Below are 17887 nucleotides of genomic sequence, written 5' to 3'. Positions count from 1 at the left end.
CTGGTATTCTGAGGCGTACAGCCAGCATTCGTGATGATGTGCAGTCTTCCAATCGGGGGCTAGCACATCATCAAGATGAGGTCTGTTGCCTCATTAACTGGCTAGCTCAGTTCCTGATCAAAAATCTGGTATGTGTGCTGGCCACTGCTCCAACCACCCCTCCTCCTTTTCCTCCTCTGTGCGTCAGTCGTCCTCCCAGCCGTCTTCTGCTCCAGATAACACCAGGGCCTCCTGTGTTCCCGTCCCAACCCTGGCAGCCCGTCTGGTGGAGATCACATCCCTGCCACAGTCGGGAGTCAAAGGAGGATCAGCAGAGGTTGTCACCGCAGCAACAGGAGCTATGGCAATGGAGGAAGTGCAGGCACCAAGCAGCAGGGCACGTGCACGACGGCCCCGGGTTGTATCATCCCGGAGGCTGTCCATGTGGCAAAGGCACCACGCATTTTGGCAGCAGCAGGCTCAGGGTAGGATGCAACAGGACTCGGGGCGTTCATCATCAGAGGGGCAGGTATGGGCCATCGGGCAGGAGGCAAACGTGGACTTTACGACAAGGATGTCTTCCGTGTTGGAGTGTTGGGCCAGCAAATCGGGGCAGAGCAGCAGCGGGCACAGGAGCCATGGCCAGGGCGGAGAATTCACTGCGTCGGGCAGAGGTCCTCGAGGAGACTAGCAGGGAGTTAGAGAGGAGCATGGAGGAGTCCCTGCAAGCCCTCGAGCGGTAAGCCGAGGCACGCCTACTGGAAGTGGACACAGTGTTCAATGATGCCCTGGCGGAGACTATGAGAGAGCATGGTGAGGAGATGGACAAGCCCGCTGCCTTTATATACAGTTCTTTATGAGTAGGTTTCATTTGTTTTTTCTTTTTATTTGGAGTTTCTGGACTTTGCTCTGCATCTTATATATAGTTATTTATGTATTGTATTTTTAGGATTTTTCTACATGTTTTGGGACCATGGACCCTGGATCTTTGTAAATATTTGGATTTTAATTTGAACTGTTTTTTTAACCATGAAGGAATGGTTTTCACATAATATGTGATTTCATTTGCACATACGTTAATGGACAAGGACCACATTTTTGACTCTTTCATTTTTTACATCACATTTATTTTGGTTTTCGCTTTCTTTTGGTTTTTGATTTGGTTCATGCATGTTTAATTTGTTATTTACATGTTTTTAATATAATTTTTTGACATTGAAATCGAAGTGGTATCTGGTCTCAACGGTTTAGTGCATGTTTCACTCCTCCATGACTCATTTGTGTGTCTCTGCTGTTCACCAATGTTGTTCATGTGTGTGCACATGCATGCATGGGTGATGTTAGGATTCACATGACATAGGGAGCTTGACCAATGGATGGGTGTTGAGGTACACCAGAGGGATGAAGCGTGTGGTGCATTTTAGTTGGCATGTGCTGCGTGATTGTATGTTGGTCCAATGTGTTTTGGGGTGGGGGCCGGGAACATGTGGCGGGGCCTGCCTGCGCGGTATGGTCACGGATGATGGGGTGGTCATGTGGTGTGGGCTGCCTGCGGGGTATGTTCACAGGTGATGGTGGGGGTCCCATGTGGTGTGGGCTGCCTGCGGGGTATGTTCAAAGGTGATGGTGGGGGCCCCATGTGGTGTGGGCTGCCTGCGGGGTATGTTCACGGTGGTGATGTGCGCAGTATAAACATCAGTTAACATAACATTGAATTGATCTTTGGGTCCACGCCGTGAGGAACCAACACTCACTGCAACATCTTATAAAAATAATTGGTCTACTACGTTCCTCACAACAAAATGCACAATTCCCAGAAAACGCAATCATCTACTGCGGAAAATCCCAGACAGGGGGGAGGGGGAGTTAAACCTTTTTTTACCAGGACAAGACCCTGAAGGAACCATAGTAATGTTCCAACTTTCCCAGAAAGTCATTTCCACGAAGGGACTTTCATTCTCCGAAGAAAAAGCCAAAGCCCCACTACCTTCATCCCAAAATGCACCTACAAACGTGTGAAATGTCCTTTCTCAGCCTGTAACCAGCTCTCACCGTTGAGGTCATGCTCTAGACTCCAACAGTCTCCTGCATAATCAGCCATCCACGTTTAGATTACTTCCTATGGACTTACATCACAATTTACGTTTGTGGCAGATCTCTTTTTTGCACCGTCAAACAGTAAACTGACTGCCACTCCCATGCATGCGGGATCAATGCGTGTTACCGTCTCATGAGGAGATCATGTCCATCTGATTAGAAGGCATTACAACTTTAATTCCCATTCTAAAAAAAATATTTTGCAAATCTTGAAAGAAATTAGATGTATTCTAATAAAGAAAATAGGAATACGTCAGAAAATATATATGTGTATGCAAGAAACAATTATACATTTTAAAAGTGATTTTATTGTTTACGGAGAAACAAAATCATGACCAAGTTAAGATGTTACTGTAATAGCGCTGCCTGTGCTCTTTTTCAAGATGGTTGTCTCAGCAGTCAGCAATTGGTTAGACTGTGTGGGATGACTGTAGACATGAAAGAAAGACAGCAACTGTGGGCAAAGCGTCTCAACCCCACTTTGTGTTGTGCCCGTAGTCTGTGTTGTAAGATTGGCAGCCTTACTTACACAGGTATGTTCACAGGTGATGGTGGGGGCCCCCATTTGATGTGGGCTGCCTGCGGGGTATGTTCACAGGTGATGGTGGGGGTCCCATGTGGTGTGGGCTGCCTGCGGGGTATGTTCACAGGTGATGGTGGGGGTCCCATGTGGTGTGGGATATGTTCGAAGGTGATGGTGGGGGTCCCATTTGGTGTGGGCTGCCTCCAGGGTGTGATCACAGGTGATGGGGTGGCCATGTGGTGTGGGCTGCCTGCAGGGTATGTTCACGGGTGAAGGTGGAGATCCCATGTGTGTGGGCTGCCTGCGGGGTGTGGTCATGGGTGATGGGGGGGCCCATGTGCTGTGGGCTGCCTGCGGGGTGTGGTCCACTGTTGGGGTCTGGCTGTCCCGTGAGGAGGCGTCTGCTTCCAGGGGAGTTGTGCGTGTATCACAGGGTGCACGCGGGCCTTCCCACGTGATTTGGCTGGTGCGAGCGGGGTACGTGTTTTCGCTAGGGCACGGACGGGGTACGCGTGGGCCTTCCCACGCGATTTTGCTAATGCGAGTGGGGTACATGATTTTACTGCGGTGCGGACGGGGTACGCACGGCCCTTCCCATGCGATTTGGCTGGTGTGGGCGGGGTATGTGAGTTCAATGGGGTGCGGATGGGGTACGCGTGGGCCTTCCCACGTGATTTGGCTGGTGCGAGCAGGGTACGCGATTTGGCAGGGGCGCGGACGGGTTGCGCACAGGCCTTTTCACGCGATTCGGCTGGTGCGAGCGGGTTACGCTCCGATTTTAAACGCGATCACGATGGGGGGGCTGTGTGCTGGGTCACGGATGGCGCGGGCCTTGTGCCGTATTGGGCATTTCACTGGCTTTTACCTGCGCAAGGGGGTGTGTTGGGGGCGTTACTGGCACTGCTTGTGTTCATTGCGCCACGGCTACTGATGCCTCGGAAAAACCATGAATGTGCGTGCCACGTTGGTTTGAGCCACATCTGGTGCACGCGTGGTACACGCTCCTTCTCGGCGCGCGGCACTTGCTCTGCTTCTGCGCTGGATTATATTAATTGGGCCTTAAATCGGAAGATTTAGCAACATTTGTAAATGATGTTTTCATGATCGTGCATACACTCTGATATATAAGTTATACATATTATCAGTAGGATATGGTTATACTGTATTTATCACAGTTCGTACAGTCAAATGTGAAACGCATGAATTAATGTACAAACACACACTTTACTATTGCGTCCATACTGTTTTGGAAAACATGTACACAATACATGTTTGACATTTAAAGCATTACACAGTAATAGATTTTAAATTTAGTATTATGCAAGAAGATGCAAATACTTTCGGTAAATTGTTTCTATCCTATAAACTTTCAGAATCGCACATGCAGTTTAAGATGTAACTTAAAATAAAAAAGAGAGCATCATTGAACCATGCGACGGTTCACATTAGAGATAGAATTTGGTGCTTACATGGAACGAGGCGTAGTGTTTAATGGTGCTAGTCCGGGAAGCGTGAGGTCTTGAGTTTGAATCCCCCTTGGACCCTCTCAACTTTATTTTTTAAGAAGGATTATAATTGGCGCTTCGTATTTTTATTTTTTAAAAGGAGGATTATAATTTGAAAAACGAAGAAACAGACTTACCGTGACACGTGAAACCTTTTTTGGGGCATGGCATGTGACACCTGCCAGTGGCACGTGTCACTTTTAGTGGTGACATGCAGTGCCACTGGCATATGACAAATGCTGTATTCGGCTCCTACCCCTACTGCAATGCTAGGCCCTCTCGAACACGTCTCAAGTCCATCACACAACCACGTTCCAAATGCATTCTAGTGCCATGCTTTGTAGGGTCTACATATTGCCATCAGGCAATATTTTGCTCTAAATTTAGCTGCACATTCCTTAGAAATGCTCACATGCATACACTAGCTAACCACAGTTAAGAAACCAACAACCCTACTGCCAAACTCGTATCCCACACCCCTCTTCCCGATTGTTTTTACCCTCCAAATTGGTTTGTTCTACTGCCTAATCCCGCTTTCCAATCACATCCACAGACAAAGTTCTGACAACGCCATAGATCCCAACTCACATGCTGCACGCTCATTCATTTCAATGGGCTCTCATCCGCCAAAAACAAAATCGGGCGCCTTTGCGACAAAAATTGTTGAGAGCTATGTAACGCCATGGAAAGGTCACAATACGCAATCTTTTTTTTTCTTTTCGGACAGGACTAGGCGCCACGAGGCCACTACGGTGGTGATGTGCGCAGTATAAACATCAGTTAACATAACATTGTATTGATCTTTGGGTCCACGCCATGAGGAACCAACACTCACTGCAACATCTTATAAAAATAATTGGTCTACTACGTTCCTCACCACAAAATGCACGATTCACAGAAAACACCATCATCTACTGCGGAAAATCCCAGACAGGGGGGGAGGGGGGGGAGTTAAACCTTTTTTTACCAGGACAAGAACCTGACTCTGAAGGAACCATAGTAATGTTCAAACTTTCCCAGAAAAGTCATTTCCACGAAGGGACTTTCATTCTCCGAAGAAAAAGCCGAAGCCCCACTACCTTCATCTCAAAATGCACCTACAAACGTGTGAAATGTCTTTTCTCAGCCTGTAACCAGCTCTCACCGTTGCTGTCATGCTCTAGACTCCAACACAGTCTCCTGCATAATCAGCCATCCACGTTTCTTTCTTTAGATTACTTCCTATGGACTTACATCACAATTTACGTTCGTGGCTGATCTCTTTTTGCGCCGTCAAACAGTAAACTGACTGCCACTCCCATGCATGCGGGATCAATGCGTGTTACCGTCTCATGAGGAGATCATGTCCATCTGAGTAGAAGGCATTACAACTTTAATTCCCATTCTAAAAAAAATATTTTGCAAATCTTGAAAGAAATTAGATGTATTCTAATAAAAAAATAGGAATACGTCAGAAAATATATATGTGTATGCAAGAAACAATTATACATTTTAAAAGTGATTTTATTGTTTACGGAGAAACACAATCATGACCAAGTTAAGATGTTACTGTAATAGCGCTGCCTGTGCTCTTTTTCAAGATGGTTGTCTCAGCAGTCAGCAATTGGTTAGACTGGGTGGGATGATTGACTGTAGACATGAAAGAAAGACAGCAACTGTGGGCAAAGCGTCTCAACCCCACTTTGTGTCGTGCCCGTAGTTTGTGTTGTAAGATCGGCAGCCCTCTTTGAAGTGTCATATAAATAAAAGGCGCAGGCGGTACAGCCCCCCTATTTAAATCTGAACTAAGGTAGCCCATCATTGGAAAAAATATATTATATCATGGTTTTAAATGAAAGAAACGTGTTGACGTAGATTCACATTTTTTTTAATTATATTTTGATATTACATAATAAAGTCACTTTATTGTTCTTATTTTTTCGAAATTGTACTTATTTTGAAACAAATGTAAAGGTTGTTGTACTACCTGCCACAAATGTATCCGAGGCGTGACATGATGACGTCGTAAATCACGTGAAGAAGAGTAGGCGGGCCGTTGCTATGGTCCGTTTCTCGGATAGGAACTAGACTCTACCTTGACACTTCGGCCGGTGGGCGGGACCACAAGGGGGAAATGAGGTGGTTATGTATCCGGTCTGAGTGACAGTGGACTGTCAGGTGGAAAGAAACAGTTGGGAGGCAAAGGAACGAAAGAGCTGGAGGGGGTGAGTAGCTGATGAACGCGGGGAGGGTTATTGTGAGAAAGCACTCTCCCCCTAAATCAAGAAACGTGGAAGGCAAAATCCCTAGTGATTTTAGTGATGAATGCAGTGGCTCCTTTTCCTACTGTGCATCCTCACGTAGGGGAGGTCCACAAGGGCGAAAAGGCTGGCGAGTGGAGAGTAGGGTTAGGGTACCCTTCTAATAGATACGGGTGATAATCTATGCAGCTCGTGTAAAGGGTTCTGATTAATTGTCCGAGAGATGAGGTTTTGCTTTGTGGGGTAATTGGGCAAACTCTCACCGCTTCATGTTCTGGATTATCCATAGACCGTTCCAATTCTCAAGATGCTCTTTGGAAAAACTGGCTTCCCTGTTTTGGCTGGAAAGTATTATTTCTTTGTGGTGATAAGCTGTAGCATCCGTAAACACATATTTGCCATACACAGGGGTGTAGACGGGGGCACGTATATTTAAATGATTATGTTTTTGTGTATGCAAACATGAGAAGAGCTGCAATTTCCATGGATTTTAAGACTGTATATGTAAAATGTACGTAATGTAATTGGTCGCATTGCCTGGAAAAAGTATTTGTATCCAAGTCTCTCTTAGAACACTTATTTTCTTTCCGTTATCCCCCCCTTCCATTGTGACTTTAAGTTTGTTTGATTTTTAAAGCCATCATACCATAGTTAGTTTGCTGGGTAGGACCCCAAGCTCGTATTTCTAAAGATGGATTTCTAAAGATGGATGCAAAGTGTTATGTGTTTGCAAAATCATTGCTAAAACCAAGGTTTTAAGGATGTAACTGTCAGATTGTTTAAGGCATCAGTGTTCGACATGGTTGGGGAGTGCTCACTCTATTATATAAATGAAATCCAGGACTGTCGTTGTGACCATCCCCACCCACTGAAATCCGGCTAGCTCAGTCACCTCTACTTCATACCCTTTGCTCCAGTGTAAAACGTATCATTATCAAGTCTTGAACGCCACTTCTGTGCCTTGTAAGGGTACCCTGCCCTAATCCAGCAAATCCTGCATCCCCCATGGTCTTTTCAACCTCCTTTTTGTAAATCTTGCATATTCAATTCTAGAACCGTGTAAAGAGACTGTGCTATCCCTAGATTATTCCCTGCTCCACCGCTAGGATCGATACTTTCAGCTTTTGTGAGGCCCCCCATGCATAGGCCTTTCTTTATACAGAATTAAAGACAAGTGGCATACTATCACCTTTTTACTATATTAAAAACGGACACATGCTCCCAACAAATGAATTGGGAGTAAACCTACTCTTAACAATAAATAGCAAAACGGACGTGTAGGAGGCTGCCCCCCTGCTCCAGCCACACAGTTCCACTTCTATTTTCAGATCCATGGTACCATTGGAGTAGTGCAACAGGAAGGAGCTAGAATAGTATTACTGCCTGATCTGAAAAGGGCCACATGGTCTTGTATTTGCTTGAATTACTAGGCATAACAAAAAGTTATCAGTTTTACTTTTGAAATATATTTTTAATTGGCAAAAAATACTTCCTTTGGTAACTACTTTTTTACACCCTAAAAGTAATTTTACACTCCATTTTAAAATAGGATGTGAAATATTAATGGTTCAAAATCTGACCTGCAGCGTTATCTTTGCTCACTGTTATCGTCCTCGTAGGCCACCTTTTTTGTTCAATGGACACAGGTTATGCAATACATGTAATAAAATACCATGTGTATTTTTTTTTTTTTTTAAAGAGCTTTCGTTGCTGGCATTGAATATTTTAATGAATGAGTTTATATAAACTTCACGTTGGATTTTTTTTTTTTTTAATGAACCAACAATGAGTATGTCACATAAGCACGGCTTTGACAAAGTATTAATTCATTAAAAAAAATTAGCAGACTTTGCTAATTAAATTGTTCTTGATCAGCTATTTTGTACTCCGTATTTTTAATATCACCAGACGTTTTTCAATACCCATGACTTAAAATGAGCAATAATACAATTTTTCAGGGGTTGCAATTGGAATTCATGAAGCACGAGCTGGAAGTAGCTCCTGCGTGTGAAAATATTTCCCTGACCAGAAGTTACTGATTGTGACCAGGAGCTATTAAAGCAAAGTCTCATACGAGTTCTCAAGATGTTGCAGGTTTAATGGATGATTAAAACATTCAACAGTAAAATAAATGCTAATTTTGTATAGCATACATGTTAGAATAGCTACTCCGAATTGCCAGATAGATGGTGGAACTTGTATTTTTTTAATTTATAAACTTTGGCATGCACATGCCATAACCCTTTTTTCTATTGCACCGCTCTTCTCGTTCACCGTATTGTAGAGTTGGTTGATTATTCGCAGTCTCTTGCAATGTTGCATCACATTTTTCAAATTTATATTGCTTTCCCAATAATTTCCTCTGTACATTTTTCCTTTCAGTTTTTGTTTTGCTACGTCTCGATTAGTAATTAACTAACTTGCCTACTGCATCCATAACCTCGTTAGTACATATGTATGTTATCACACCAATCACTGCCACAACATTTCTACCTCTGCTGCCACACCCCGCTCTCCATGCTGCTGTTTTTTGTCAAATACCTATGGCCATTCGTGCATCCAATGTCTCCTAGAGGTTTCATAAACTACCTTTGTACAGTTTACCTAGACACATAGTGTACATCGGATACGTTTAGCACCATTTGGCTTGGGGAGTCAAAAGTAGCTCCTGGTAGCGGTTTGTGTCAAGCTAATCAGTCTCTTCTAGGCTATACCCAGGAGCTAAATGGCTCCAAGCAATTTCGAACCCTGCATTTTTGTGTACTGCTAAAGTAAGACATCAGTGAGATGAGTGCCTATAAAATGTAAAGGTTAGCTGCATGAATGGACATAAATAAACAGATAAGATAAAGGCTTTGAAAATAGTTTTCTGTGCAAGGCTCTGTGCACATAGGTGCACTCAATGTTGCACAGTGCAGTGTCCTGTATGTTTGACCCATCAATTTAGTTCTGTATAAGGAGACGTTTCATCAATCAAAAGATTCACAATGTTAAAAGAAAATCATAGCCTGAGACTTAGTATGGCGTTGCGACAGACCGGTTAATTGTCAACTTCAGGTGTACCAGATGGCCCTTGCCTGTCACTGATATCAACTGGTTCAATATAGTGTTATTTGTGGAGGAGGAGAACGGACTGGGTTAGTGCCACTAACTGTTCTCAAGCCCTGCACCAATGAAAGTGGCATTTATAATCACTACTAGCAAGCACTCTGAGGTGCTTTAAGGTAATCAGGCCCTGCGCAATTCATGCTTTTCTTAAAAAGGAATTACACATATGTCTGCCATTGTAAGTAACTATTTCCAGCACCTGGAGGTGGGGGGAGAAATGAGGTGTGGCATTCCAGTGGAGACTTATTTTGGGGCACCGCCTCCAAGGACAGGGTAAAGGCTAGGCAGAGGTACAGTGGCCCGGCATCAAATGCGAGCATCTACTTGCAGATTCAGCATGAGTTCCCGTCCACCGTAACGGCCAGCTCTCTCCCGCAGGTGCAGATATATAATGCAATTATAATCGTAGGACAATGTGAGCTCTGTAGGCTAACTGTGTATGGTATTGCAGTAGATCTGTAGATGCACAAACTGGATGCAACTATTGATCATTACTTTGCTTAAACATCTAGTTAGCTTTTTGGCTTTATTATGTAAGAGGAATGAAATTAAGAGACTGAGCAGAGTGGATGCCGTAGAGGGTAGTGAACTGGGCAACTAGGTGGAATATTGTAGTTTGCAGCCATCTTACTTGAAGGGTTGCTAGTGTAAAGCAACATGGAGATAAGATAGAATGTCAAGGAGTTTGGGATTGGCTCGTGTTGAGCATCAGTTGCACAGATGAACGCAACCAGTAAGTCACAGAACTAGAGTTGCCATCAAAAGCATTTAGCCGTGTGATCCTTTACATATTGAAATGTGTTTTACTCTGCAACAGGATGCACCTTCTCCAACAAAATGAAATATATAGACCCCATTAGATTCAGATGCACTAAACATCACTGAAAAAAGTGGTGACAATGCACTCTTTTATAGTAGTAATACTGTAATTATGCATTAATAACAACTTAATTCTTTAGGAATGAAATTATAGTATTGTATTAATTTTTTTATTGAAGTTTTTATTGCCATTTACGTAACACGTTTTAACTTGTAGCCACATCGCTACTAAACCTTTAGTGATACATAAAAGAATTTTCATTTATAAATCCCCACCCCCCCCACCCTCACACACTTCATCCTTCAAGTTCATTGTGCAGCTCGTCTCTGTCATTAACTAGTTAGTTCATCTTCGTGGCTCTCTCGAATCGAGTCGGTGTCCATACTTTTCACAAAATAAAAGCCATGTCCCCTCAATGTTCGTTTTGGTCTCATCCAACATGTGTCAAATACTCCATATCCTGTATGGCATGGGCTTTCGCAACTCATTCCCTTTCCATGAGGGCTGGACTTCCCTTCCAGCCCTGGGCTATGCAGCGTCTCCTGGCCACCATCAGAGTATGTTATCATGTGCCCTTCCCCTTCATTTCCTTCATCCTCCACTCCAAACAGTAGTTTCAGGGGGGACCTTTCCCTTCGCCTTCCATCCACTCCCTCCTGCCAAGCCAGGACTGACTGCCAGTATTGCTGGATACAGGTGCACTCCCACCACATATGATAGTATGTGCTTTGCGACTGCCTACATTTCCAACATTTAGAATCCGCCCCTGGGCACACTTTTGCTAGGGTATTTGGGTGATAGTGCCAACGGTTTATGAGTTTTTTTTATCACCTACATCCTATATTGCGATGAGACTGTGGATTCCTTTACTGCTCTACATATCTTGAGCCACAATCCGTCCAAGCTGTCCCTTCCCAAGTTCACCGCCCATCTGGCTCGCACAGGTAGCGTCGGTCCCACATCGCCACTCCTAAGTTCAACATATAGCCTAGCAATGCGCCCCTTGGTATAAGTATTCCGCAGCAGTGTTTTTTCAAAGGGCCTGAGCTCCCTCCTCAAATTATTTCCCCATCTGTTCCATCAGCACTCCCTTAAATTGCAGGTAACGGAATCCCGAGAGGCTGCCCACCTGTAGACAGTCCTCCAAACACCCCAGAGAGGGGTATTCCCCCATCTGCCCTGCCCAGGTCAGGCCCGCCTCATACCAGGATTGAAACTTCCCCGGTCAGTAATTGGGTCTCTCAGGGGGGGAACCCAGATGCAACTAAGCGGAGAGGGCCACGATGTGAGACGGCCTATGGTGTAGCTTTCCTTCCATACTGCCCAGAACCCCCTCCAACACAGGGTGTTCCAGCACTCGCTCAGGTATCTCTCTTTGCGGGACCCACCTCATTCCCCCAGTGTCACTGGTGCCAGTACTGAGTTATCCCTTTGTACCCACTGCTTTCGCGTTCTTGGGTCCAGGTGGTCCACCATTATTCGCAACTCTGCTGCCTTGTAGTATGTTCAAGATCTGGGAATTCCCCCCCCCCCTTTCTGCTGTGCTAGGAGTAGGGTACTATAAGCCAAGTGCAATAGAGCCCTACACACAGTCTCAAAGAATGAGATCGGGACTATGGTTGGGAGCATCTGACAAAGATGCATAAACTTGCGGAGTATTGTCATTTTGATGCAATTGAGGCACGCCATCCAAGAAAGATTCATTCTACCCCAATGTCGCAAATCAGCCTGCACCCTGCTCCACAGTGAGATAATTTTCTGCAAAAGTGTCCCTGCATCCCTTGTGACATTGATCCCTAAGTACCGGAACCCCTTTTGTTGCATCTGCAGGCCTATGCCTTTAATATACCCCATTATGTCTTGGTCCCACTCCCCCATCGGGAACACCACTGATTTTCTTATATTAATTTTAAAACCTGACCCTGCTCCGTACTCCTCCAATGTTTGCAGGAGGCGGGGGAGCGATTCCTGCAGATTCGTGACATAGAGCAGGGCGTTGTCCACGGATAGGCTCGCTTTGTAGCTCCTAGTCCCAATATGAACCCCTGTAATACTGTCGTCCCCCCGCACCGCCAGTGCCCATGGTTCCATGACCAGGGCGTACAGTAGGAGTGATAGGGTGCATCCCTGTCTGGTGCCCCTTGACAGTTCCCCATTAACCACTGTTCTTTCCCTGGGCGCATAGTATAGGGCCGCGATCCAATCCAGCCATTTGGTTCCCATACCTATTTTCTCCAGGACCTTCGCCATGAAGAGCCAGCTAACTCGTTTAAGGGCCTTCTCTGCGTCGAGTGCCAACAAAGTAGGGCCCCTTTATGTCTCACCTCGGGCGCAGCCATGACATGTAAAGTTTTCCTCATGTTGTCCGATCCTTGCCTGTTACGGACAACGCCCGCTTGATCCGGGTGAACCAATTTGGGGAGATATGCTTCCAGTCTGGATGCCAAGATTCTCACAAAAATCTTGGCATCTGAGTTTATTTGTGAGATGGGGCGATACAAGGAACCTTGTTCCCTGTCCTTTCTTGTTTGGCAATGACTGCAATCAATGCCTCCAGGAATGTGGGTGGGAAGCTTCCGGGTCCCTCGATAGAATTAAATACCTGGGCCAGAGGCTCGGCCAGGAGTTCCTGAAACTGCTTGTTAAAGTCTGAGGTGTATCCGTCTTCACCTGGGGCCTTGCCCAACTTGAGGCAGGCTATTACCGGCCTCACTTCTTTAGGTGAGATATCCTTCTCTAGCACCAACCTCTCCTCACCTGAGAGCCGGGTTATGGGTAGACGTCCCAGATATTCCCACACCTTCGTGTTATCCTTGGTACAGGGTCGTGTGTAAAGGTTGCCGTAATATTCTACAAAACACTCCTGTATGTTGTCCCTTGCCCTGTGGATCTGACCTCCCCCCATCTCCGATTCTTTATATCTTCCTCTCCACGTTCGCCTCCCGTATCCTATTTGCTAGGAGTGTCCTGACCCAGTCGCGCCTCTCATTGTACCTCTGCTTTGCGTAGCGTAACCTCTTGAGTACCTCCCCTATCAAGAGCGAGTGCAACTCCTGTCTTTTATCCCTCATATCCTTGTCCACTCCTGGGCTTGTTGGGCATGCCTGCATACTCTGCAGTTCTCCCCGTAGCCGCTGCTCTATCAATGCTCTCTCCCTTTTCTACTGCACCCTTCCGCTATGAAGAGGCCCCTAAAAGTGGCTTTCACCGCCTCCCACACATACTTTGTGTGTTTCACTGTTGTTATTCGTGTCAGAAAAGCAGCAAATTCCCCCATCCATAAATTCCTTAAAGGTGGGATCTTGCAGGAGATTGTCATTGCAGCGCCACTGGTGACCCCTTATCCCTCCCCATATTCCACTCCACCACAACCGTTTACTGATCAGACCATGTTACTGTCTCAACCCTAGGATGTCTGGTTAGGTCTCTCTACTCCTGTGGTGCTAACAAGAGATTGATTCTGGTGTACGGTTGGGTAGAAAAAGGTGTACCCTTTCCGGCTGCCGATGGTGCGTTCTCCATATATCTTGCCAAAAATACTCTTGTAGCAACTGCACAACATCTTTGTGGGCCCTATCCATCGTCTTTCCCCTGTCCCCTTGGGTGGACCACTAGTCCCGACTTGGGTCTGGGTCCAGAATCATATTAAAGTCTCTCCCCACCATCATAGTTCTTCACCCCCCCTGTCCTCCCCACTCCTCCAACACTGCACATACCTGTCTCAAGAATGTTACGTGATTCGCGTTTGGTGCATAGATCGAAGCTAGGGTGACCATTTCCCCCTCCAATTTACCCGTACCTGCTACGAATCTGGCCCCAAAGCCCCTCTTAGCTTGCACCTCGTTTTGGCGTTTGCCCTTTGCCAGCACTGTACCTACTCCCTCCTTCTTTGATGTTGCATGTGAGGCCCAGTACATTTGCCCTACTTCCGACTCCCTCAGGGCCCTCTCCTCCCCTTTACGATATTGAGTCTCTTGGAGAAATAACACTGCTAGATTGGTTTTACAGATGGAATTTGCTGTAAGGGACCTCTTGTTTGGGGAGTTGAGCCCTTTTACATTTAGTGTCGATACCTTGAAGCTAGTCATAGCCTTGCCTGGCAAAATCCCTACCCGTCACTGCCCCTTCTTGAAGTGAGCCATGGTTCAAGCCTCTGAACATATGGTGTGTGTGTGTGTGTGATTTCACCCTCTTAACCCTCCCCCTCCCCACTTTCACCCAAATATGAGCTTTCCCCAAAAATGGCATGTGAAAGATCAGCCTAGCTTGGGCCTGTAACCCAGCCCCCCTGCAATCCCCAGGCATTTCCAGGCTACCAGGACGGTGTGGGCTTCCTCCACCCCACCAAAACATGAACAAAACATTGTATCATTACATTTCCCCACCTTCTCTTCCCTTGTTCAGAAAAACACGTCAACCGGAGGGCAGAGCCCTATTTCATCAGTGTCCCTTGGGCTGTGATGATGGAGGTTTTCTGGACTTTCTTGCACTGCTGTCTCTCTTATGGCCTCTTGGTTGGACAAAGGCATTGTTGAAACAGTCCCGCAGCCTACTCTGGCCTTCGTGGTCTTGCTGCAGCCCCCCCTTTGCAATTCTTGTAGAAGCGGGGCTGACTTGCCCCCTGTAGTAGTTTGTAATGCTCCCTCTCATGATCAAAGGACAGAACAATGGGGAATCGCCACCGATATCTAACTCCCTCCTCATGAAGCCAACGAGTGAGGGACCTGCATTTCCTCCTCTGCTCAAGGTGTATGATGACAAGTCTTGAAAAATGATAACGGGGGCTCCTTCCCAGTCTATTTCACCCATTTCCCTGGCTTTCCGCAGGATCTCCTCTTAGTCACTGTAATAGTGGCACTTCGCCACCACTGACCGTGGTCCTCCTGCTGATCTGGCACCTCTGTGGACCCTATCGAAGCAGATCTCCCTTTCCGTCTCTCCTCCCAGCAATTGTTTTATCAGGCGTTGAAGCGTTAGTTCCAAGTCCTTTGGAGATTCAGTGTTTGTGCTCGGCAGCCCCCATATACGCAGATTATTTCTTTCCCTGTTCTCCACATCATCGATCTTGGCCATGGCCTCCCTTTCCCTGCGCTCCAACTCCTTAACTCTTGTTTCCCTGACTACTTCTGATATAGCTGCCGACCTTTGATTGTTCTCTAGGGTCTCCACCCGATCCTCCACTTTTGAGACCCTGTCCACGATGGCCCCCAGGGAGGCCTGCACCTCTGTCCTAAATGCCTTGTGCTCCAGTAGGATGGCCTGCACGTCTTGCTTTAGGGTATCCATACCGCCCGTCGCCATATCGCCTCGCGCTTGTGTAGTCGTAGGTTTCTTGCTCTATGGGCTGTATTCCTTTCTCAGGGGCTTTCTCCTGCATGGGCGCGTTCACTCCTCCATGGCAACCATCTGCTACCATCAGCTTTGCGCCGTTTCCTGCAGGGGCTCACGCCGTCCTCCCTTCACTCTGGGCCTTCCGTCTGGGGAGCTCCGACTGTTGCGTGATTCCTCTCCTTTGTGCTTGCTGAAGCCATCAGTGGGTCCCTCCATGGCACCCTCCTTCTCTGTCTTGTATTTGGCTCAACTCGGGTTGTGATCCCTCTTCTCTCTTCTGGTACAACCTTTTCTCGTCTCCCGGGCAGTCCTTTCAGCAGCCTGCGTGTGGGTTGTGGCGCCACACTCCAGACTTCCCTATCAAGTGCACAGATGTTGCTGTCTGCTGTTCTCCGCTGTGCAATAGCCTGGCCCAGCGGGGAGAAAGGGAAAGTGGGATTCCTCGCCCCCTCTAGGCTTGTTGCCGCTGGTCTCCTCAATCTGGGCCCCCCCCACACCGTCACCCCCTCGCTGTGCTCTGTCCTCCCCGTATCCAGCCGGCCCCCGAAGGGTGCCTGTCTCTTTTGTGCAGGGAAACAGCAACAGGCCTCCACTGAAGCAGTCCTGGTTTAGTATGGTTATAGTGTTGGATAAAACAGCAAGACGATACCATTTTAGCATGCCAAAAACCAGTGACCAGATCTCTGCTAAATATGCTCAAGTGTTCATTTGAGTATTCAAAGATTGTAAGGTAGGAGGAAGATAATCCTTCCCCCTTCTGTAGTGGCTGGCTACCTCCACCTGACTTATCTAAACGTGCCCGCTAATGGACATTCATTCCACCCCTCCTCATAGACCTTGACCAAAGCAGGTCTGCATGGATGGCCAAAGAGGAGGGCTACAGAAGTAAGTTTAGTACCATCCTTCCCATTGAGTTGGGATTCATTATGGGACATCTAGTAGTGGGGGATAGGTCTGCATGAGGCATAGTGATTTCTGAGATAAGTAAGCATGTGTATTTAAAGGACGCACAATTTGCACTCTAAAATTCAGTGGGACGAGCAAGGATTCGTTATGTGAAATGTCTGTGGACAGCTCCTGCCCAATGCCTGCCAAAAAAGAGGGAAGTGCCAATGCATTACTCTTCGTTGTACAAACCGATGCTAAAGCGCACGACCTATGACTGAGGGAGAACAAAAGGTCTCAAGAGAAAGGCGAATACAAGGAAGTGGATGAAGGAAAAGGAATGATCTGAAGTCTGCACAAGTTACAACATTGGAGGACTGCAGACCCAGTCTGCGTTTAGCTCGTTTAAAAGCACCAGATACGGTTTTTGTTCAGAAGGACTCCGAATGTTACTTCAGCCATTCACGCAACACTCCCACACCCTTTCCACCTAGAATCAGAAAGATTATTAAATACACGATCAAACGGTAAATCAGAAAACACACAGGATCATTGCATTTTAGCAAGAAAATGTATCACGTATACAGTTCAGAGCTTATTTTCAAAAGATGGCATTCTAGTCATTTTTGTCCATAATCCTCATTCAAAGCGAAAATAATTTAAGGAATAGTAATATATGTACATGTCCTATGTAAAGCGTTTTAGATTAAAGCGCTATATAAAAAACGTATTATTAATATTGCAGTAAATAACGTTTTCACTGCGCAGTCCCATCTATTAGAACAATTCTGCATCATGCAGAGATATACTAAGTGTCTTCTGTTATTGCTTTCCACAGGAACCTCTGCACCATCTGAGGGTCCTGTCTGAAAAACAAAGTTCCCTGGGCCTACAACACCCAGGGCCCTGCCTGCAATTTAGTTGGTAGCCTGGAAGTCATCTTGAGAACTCAGATTGGCTCTGAGGGGTCAGGTGACATCCTACCTCCCTTGATATTGTTTTTCCCCAAGGGGTAGGCAGCTAAGGGCAAAAGTAGCAAGCAATGAGAAACAGCCTCTTGTGGCTGGAAAGGCTCTAGGGCCAGAGCCTCTGCTCATGCCAGGGATTTGGTGAGTCTCCATTCACCATAGGGCTGCTGTTACTTCCCTAGTTTAGTGAACATTCCAGTGTTTTGCGTCCTTTACATATCTTTTGGTTACGTATAGCCCCATACTTGCCCAAATCAGAACGTATGCCTGCTGCTTCCCAGCCACCCCCCCTTGTCCTGCTCACTCACCTATCTCCCTTTTCGACTGCACCCTTCATTCTGTCTTTACTTGTCTTTCTTCTGCCATCCATCATGCTCCATTCCTCCTTGTGCCAACTCTCCTCTTCCTCATAGCTCTTAGTTTTAGCCACA

At 46.3% G+C, this 17887-nt stretch overlaps 2 protein-coding genes across 6 annotated transcripts in view; one reads left to right on the top strand and one right to left on the bottom strand.

The window, feature by feature from the left end:
- PTRH2 (peptidyl-tRNA hydrolase 2) overlaps positions 1 to 5398 on the bottom strand; it is a 74178-nt gene extending 68780 nt beyond the window's left edge. The window contains exon 1 of one of the 3 annotated variants that reach the window (XM_069615117.1): positions 5338 to 5398. Coding sequence is in view for 1 of the 3 variants with exons in the window: in XM_069615116.1 (XP_069471217.1) it covers positions 5249 to 5260 (12 nt within the window). In the remaining 2 variants the exon portion in view is untranslated. Of the gene's footprint in view, positions 1 to 5248 lie in introns of all 3 variants that reach the window. The other 2 variants (XM_069615116.1, XM_069615115.1) reach the window with 2 other exon arrangements.
- Positions 5399 to 6154: 756 nt separating this feature from the next.
- Positions 6155 to 17887, top strand: part of VMP1 (vacuole membrane protein 1) — a 1390334-nt gene continuing 1378601 nt past the window's right edge. The window contains exon 1 of one of the 3 annotated variants that reach the window (XM_069615110.1): positions 6155 to 6308. The gene's annotated coding sequence lies outside the window, so the exon portion shown is untranslated. The remainder of the gene's footprint in view (positions 6309 to 17887) is intronic. The other 2 variants (XM_069615113.1, XM_069615112.1) reach the window with 2 other exon arrangements.

The sequence above is a fragment of the Ambystoma mexicanum genome, chromosome 9 (assembly GCF_040938575.1).
Source record: "Ambystoma mexicanum isolate Mex_15411 chromosome 9, UKY_AmexF1_1, whole genome shotgun sequence".
NCBI classification, from domain to species: Eukaryota; Metazoa; Chordata; class Amphibia; order Caudata; family Ambystomatidae; genus Ambystoma; species Ambystoma mexicanum.
This window is presented reverse-complemented; position numbering and strand designations above follow the sequence as displayed.